We start from the raw sequence: 6,000 nt of genomic DNA, 5'->3' as shown, positions 1-6,000 counted from the left end.
ATGTGATTAGAAGTTGGTCCGTAGAGATTGATCAAGAGGACGTGAGGCTAGAGCCCTGGGGCATGGGAAAATGGGGGTTGTGTTTGGTCCGGTAACACCGTTGGAGGAAGCCTCAACCTCTGCAAATTATCTACGCCTATCCAATTCAACCTTTGACTTCCTTAACCATTCTTGTTCTATCACATTACTTGTGCACCTCCTTATGGTGTATGGGGTTGATTCCCACGATGACAAAGTCCCTAGAGCAGGTTTTGAAGATCTTTTAGAATTGTACGGACGAGCACCGAATGTCCTCGAGCAAAAATTCTTGAGCTTAGCACTCATTCAGACATTTTTTTGATGGTTATCGAGGTTGTTTCACTGAAGTTGAAAGATCCATCTTCTTCGTGTCTTTTATTAATTACTGTCTCTACGCACCCATACTTAACCCAATATATCTAATGTTTCCCTAATGCTTCTTCTACTTGCCTTAGGACGATAGAGAGGATTTTTATCCTATTCCTCCTCCTTCATCTCTTGCTTCTTACTCCATCATCCCTAATTATACTAGTAACCGCTAATTATTGTACATATAGTGACATCGATTCATAAAATTTATGTATGTTTTTTTTTCTTGAAACAAGTGCTTCCTATACTCGCCCTTTAGGCTTAATTCTCTTCTTGAAAGCAATCATGCAGACATAGTAGATTCAAAAATAAAAAGCAAAAGTAAAATAAAACACTTAACTTTGATAATCGTTTATGAAGTCACCATATCCATAACTATTGCAGAGCCAAGAGCGTAGGCACAACTCTGATACCACTCCTACGAGACCGGGCGGGTGCAAAGAGGACAATGCAAAATATTGAAAGTAACATAATACAAACCATAAAATGACAGATCTACATACCTAGCAAACCCCACAAGCACGTAATCAACACTATACATGAGCTGAGAGCGACAGAAAACGCAAGAGAGTAATAGAGTACATGCATGTGCATCTCCTAGAGCGGAGTGCTACACATGCGTAGTGAGAAAGAAGAGAGGAGAGGAGAGAAGAATGACAAAGACACTGGGGCAATCTCCCCCCGTGCAAGAGGGAGCATTTTCCTCTTGCATGTATTTGTGTATAGATTTCTTGAATGCTCAAAGTGATTACAAACTGTCTGCCGTGCACAAAGTGACCATAGCTCATTAAGGGCACTTTAACAACTAAATATCTGCAGATTTTGCCACATGTTAGCTACAACAAATACAAATTTATCCATTTCCATTATAGTATGCCACCCAAAAACTTCATAGTTTACCAATCTCTACATATGACATTTTGAAGTGTAAGAAAGATGCATTTGGTAAGACAACTACATTTGGCCAAAGCTATCAATACAAGAGAAGAAAAAAGACTTCCCATTTACAAGGTGAAAAATGAGCTGGTAAGAGCAATCCATAAAAATGGGGACAAATCGACAATGGGAGTGTCTACAAATCAACATACAAAACTCTGTACCAACTCTTCAGAAAAGATCTTCATCTGCATCCATATCTTCATGTCTGTGTGTTTGCTTGGATTTCAAACAACTAGACTAGTGACTTCCGTTCCGACACTAACTTTCGTTCCTTATAGGACCACTAACTAAATGAAAAGACATCAATAAAACGATCGCGCAGAGCGCACTAGAGGTCTCTCTCTTTCTCTCGTGCGTGTGTGTGTTCGTTCGTGCGTGCGTGCGAGAGAGAGAGAGAGAGAGAGAGAGAGAGAGAGAGAGAGAGGTCTCTCTCTTTCTCTCGTGCGTGCGTGTGTTCGTTTGTACGTGCGTACGTGTGTGTGCGAGAGAGAGAAAGAAAGAGAGAGACCTGCATGGGTTGAAGATACAATAACTAAAACCTTGATCCAAAATCAACCAACATTGACACATTGCGTCCAATACTTGTTTGCATATTGATGTTTTTCAAAGACAGGATTTCGTAATAGTTTTGATGTGTGATAAGAGGTTGTCAGAAAAAAGATGGTGGATGTGATGGAGCGGAATTTCATTGAAATAACAAAAGCTGATCTGCAACGTATGCGTGGTAGTCCTCCCAATGATCGGCGGGCAAGAATTTTAAAAGAGGTGAGAGTAAGTTTGTGATTTAGTAATCTGTAGGAGAGGTGAGGTTTTGCTCCAAAGAGGCATGGCAAAGCTAGCAGTGTGTATTACCATATTTCCCAAGTGAAAGACTATAGGTTGCTAGATGATTATTCACATAAAATCCTCCTTTTCATTAAGAAAGATTGCAAACTTAAGAATTCCATTAAATTTTCATTTGGCTTGCTCTTATATTCAAACTTTCTTGGTGCAGAAAGCAAGCCTCAAGGCTTTGTCTGATGAAAGAGCACAAAGATGGCCCAATACCATCAAAGCGCTACATGAGAAAAGAGTGCAGGCCAAAAAGGAAGAGTTGGAGAAGCTTGAGGTTTGTTCTCTATGTAGCTCATGCATCTCATAAGTGTTTCATCCACAACCTTTGCGTTGGCATTGCCTTCCTTTCTCCCTTGCTGTTAGCCAGGTCACTCCCTAGTGTAGCTCAAAGAGTTGTCCTTTTCCATGTATCAGCATGAAAGATTGGAACTGGATGCACGTGAGGCAAAGCTCAAGGCAGAGAAGAGACGAGAGATGGTACATACTCGTTCATTTATATTTTTGGTACACATACATGTAATCATCTCGGCAACCGCCACAATGATCTCAGTTTTTTAATGTCATCAACATTTAAGATGGTTGAAGTGATCATCTGATGGGTAGTCCCCTATGTAGATAGAGAGGGCAAATAAGATACTTTTGCTACCACATATGACGGGTCTTCTGCTCAAAAGACAAAGGGAGAACACTGACAAGGTACACAAAACTTTCTCTCATATTGACAATCAAGGTTACTGAATGTGAAGCATTATTAACATAATAAACAAGCATAAATCTACCGAACATGAAATGTTGCGTGACTTTGATCGGGATGAACAAAGGTGCTTGGATTTGCGTGTGTGGATGCTTGAGATGTTGCAGTGGCCATGTGTTAACAATGAGAAAAACTACCTTTTGTTTTATGCTGTCATGGCATGATGCCAGGAGTGGAATGTAATAAACAGAGGTATTTGTTTTGTTCTATAGGTCGGCTTTGGCCTCTAGGGGATGTTTATAGAATTCTCTCTATCACAAGTTTGTGATGTGGCATTCCCAACTTAAAAAGATTGATCGAGAGGATTGAAGAATGGCCTAGAGATTACGGTTTTAATAACCTAACCCCTACCGTAAACCCTAATTTCTAGATTCGCACGCTGCCTGCACAGAGCAACAAAACCATCATTTAGCGTCCAGATTTGAACTCAACTCCAGCCACTTCAAAGTCTCTGCACCAATCACCCTGACAAGTTGATTTGGTTGTCAACACTCCATCCCTTAAATTAAATAAAACAAAGGCCCCGCAACCTATCCCGGCCTCTAGCGCAGGCGCCTTGCTGCTCATCATCCTCACGCCACCCTGCTACTCATCGTCCTGACAACATCAGCTCTTTCTTTTCGGTCTTAATCAGAACGGAATCGGTGCCTTTCATTCGCAAAGCTCTGGAGAGAATTTACGACTGGCTAAAATGGGAATTTTTCAAAATCCTAGGTACATACTCGCAAGAAGAGTTTAACAAAGCTCTTGATAAGAAGATCAGTTAGTTGATGAAAAGGACAGCACTCGAAAATTAGCGGATTACCACGGTTATTTGGGCCGGAAATCGACTTTCGAGGTGGCTTGCAGATTCAAGAAGTGTGTTCAATTTAAGGATGACCTCGATTGTTCTTTATCTTTAGATAGCTCCGACAATTCCTCTGCCTCTAGTTTTAGTGAGGATGAGAAAAAGCGGAAGCAAGAAAAGCAGATCCAAGAAAAAGTCTAGAAAGCACAGAAAGCAATCTAGTAGCTTAGAGGAGACCTAGTCCTCTCAGACAGTGGGAAAAAGAGTAAGAAGCACAAGGAGTTCAAGGATGGGGTTTTCAGGCTTCAAGGACACCCGTCGAGCCCTTGCATTCATACAACAGCTCTATTTTGAGAGGACGTTACTCGGAAGCCTCCAAGGTATGAAGGGCGGTGTCTTATCTGAAATGTAACGCCCAGACATGGTGGCCTACCCTATTGTTGCGCAAGGAAGCACCTATGAAGTGGTAGAAATTGAAAAGACTTTTCACTTGAGCATGGCTTCGGAAGAATATGAAGAAGATGTCATCATGGTTTGGCATCATCCGAGAAGGAAAATGGAAGACACTATTATCAGAGGTTTGGGATACTTTTTTGCTAGTGTCCGCGTTTCGTAGGATCACCTTAAAGGACCAGATTGAGCGGTTTTGTTGCAGACTACCAGAAGAGATTCGACGGTATTGCTTGAAGCAAAATTCAGAATCCATTTAGAGGCTCATGGGACATGCTAAGGAAGGTTTTGGTATGCATTCACAGGGCTCAAATTGACAAAAGAGAAATGTGCCAAGTACTTCAAAGAGGGCAATTGTTATGGCTATGATGAATAGGGGCACGTCTTTGTAAAGTGTCCAAAGAAAGAACCAAGGGAACGAGTTGATAGTTCATCAAAGAGTTCCGACGAATCCGAATGATGTGCCGGTGGATAGGGGGACAGAGCAGCACTCAACAAGTCCCGGGCCACAAGAAAAAGAACAGAAGGATAAGCTAGGTCCACTGATGATTTTCTGGCTCTCGATGCGAAGTGGATGGGGAAGGAGAACTTTGCAGAGTCTCTTCAATTTTGAGCTGTACCTTTAAGGCTTTTGGCTTTTGAGCAGTGTCTATTCCTTAAGTTCACGTTGAATCGACGGGTTGAACCTAGTGTAGTATGTGCTGCACAAGAGGGGAGCCACTCCACTCTTTTGTCATAGGTTGCGTAGATTGAATGAAGTCGCTAATTTTCTCGTTGAGATTTTAGGGATACTGATGGCCTGTCAGTTTTTGTGGAATGACTTCATATAAAAATATGTATTTCGTAGATTGGATTGATCACATGTGCTCTTTCAAGTTTCATGTGTGTATTGTTAATGTAAAGAAAGATGAAATGTTTGCAACATTTTGTCTGATGAATGATCTGATGAACTTAGTACATCTAGACATTGCTAGAGATCAGCAAGATTGAGATGTGATGGCTAAGTTGATGTGATTCTAGTGCATCAAGATTTCTTTTTGGATGAGATGACTAGATACTGTTGTGAGTGCATCAAGAGTTCTGGAAGGATGAGATGGCTACTCAGGGTTCTAGGTGCATCAAGAGTTTTGGACTAGATGAGACGGCTAGATTAAATGTTGAAACATGGTATCAGTGTGAACGAAGTGTTTGATTTTTGAACTGCATGCTTTGCGAATGTATTGTCTTGTGGGGATGGTCATGGACATGGTTTGCTTGAAATGTGAAAAAGAATACGGATCTGATAGTAATAAGATTTAGTGGATGAAGGTATTCGAGAAAAGATTTGCACGATTTGGTGTGATTGCTAAATATGTTACAATGATCATGATTTGTGTCACGTGCGCATCTAGCCCTATATGCATGTGACTCTTATTTCTGGATGTAGGACAGCCTAGGATTTGTTTTGGCACCCTTGTGAGCCTGTGTGCAGGACATGCATGTCAAGGCACTTTAAAGTAGCTGCATACTGTGCAGGAAATCCGTACTGTTGCCACGTGGCCACGTTATCTGTCGTACAGTTTTTGCCACGTCATCACTTCTGTCCGCGGGGTCATACCACGTCATCAGCTTGTGACATACCCCCCTCTTGAAAGAATTGTAATCGCCCTCGATTACACCTGCAAAGTCAGACATAAGCTATAAACTAGTTTAGTAAACGCTGGCTCTAATTACCGACGCACTAGACGACACAAATCCAGCACTTGTACAAAGACGACAATCACATCACATCACATTGAGATCACAGTCAGATCACATTCAAATCACATCACAGAAAAATTCATTCCAAATCTCAGACCATGACTGCTAG

At 41.4% G+C, this 6,000-nt stretch overlaps 1 protein-coding gene across 2 annotated transcripts in view; it reads left to right on the top strand.

Annotated features, from left to right (window-relative positions):
- The first annotated feature begins 1,637 nt into the window (after positions 1–1,637).
- The window catches only part of LOC147453660 (uncharacterized), a 98,082-nt gene continuing 93,719 nt past the window's right edge, over positions 1,638–6,000 (top strand). Inside the window, exons 1-5 of one of the 2 annotated variants that reach the window (XM_086515782.1) lie at positions 1,638–1,660; positions 1,980–2,091; positions 2,321–2,434; positions 2,575–2,637; positions 2,776–2,856. In XM_086515782.1, the coding sequence (XP_086371908.1) occupies positions 1,987–2,091; positions 2,321–2,434; positions 2,575–2,637; positions 2,776–2,856 (363 nt within the window). In that variant the 5' untranslated portion in view covers positions 1,638–1,660; positions 1,980–1,986. Of the gene's footprint in view, positions 1,661–1,712; positions 2,092–2,320; positions 2,435–2,574; positions 2,638–2,775; positions 2,857–6,000 lie in introns of those variants that run through there. The other variant, XM_086515783.1, reaches the window with a different exon arrangement.

The sequence above is a fragment of the Adiantum capillus-veneris genome, chromosome 7 (genome assembly GCF_014529385.1).
Source record: "Adiantum capillus-veneris isolate H3 chromosome 7, ASM1452938v2, whole genome shotgun sequence".
In the NCBI taxonomy this organism is placed as follows: Eukaryota; Viridiplantae; Streptophyta; class Polypodiopsida; order Polypodiales; family Pteridaceae; genus Adiantum; species Adiantum capillus-veneris.
This window is presented reverse-complemented; position numbering and strand designations above follow the sequence as displayed.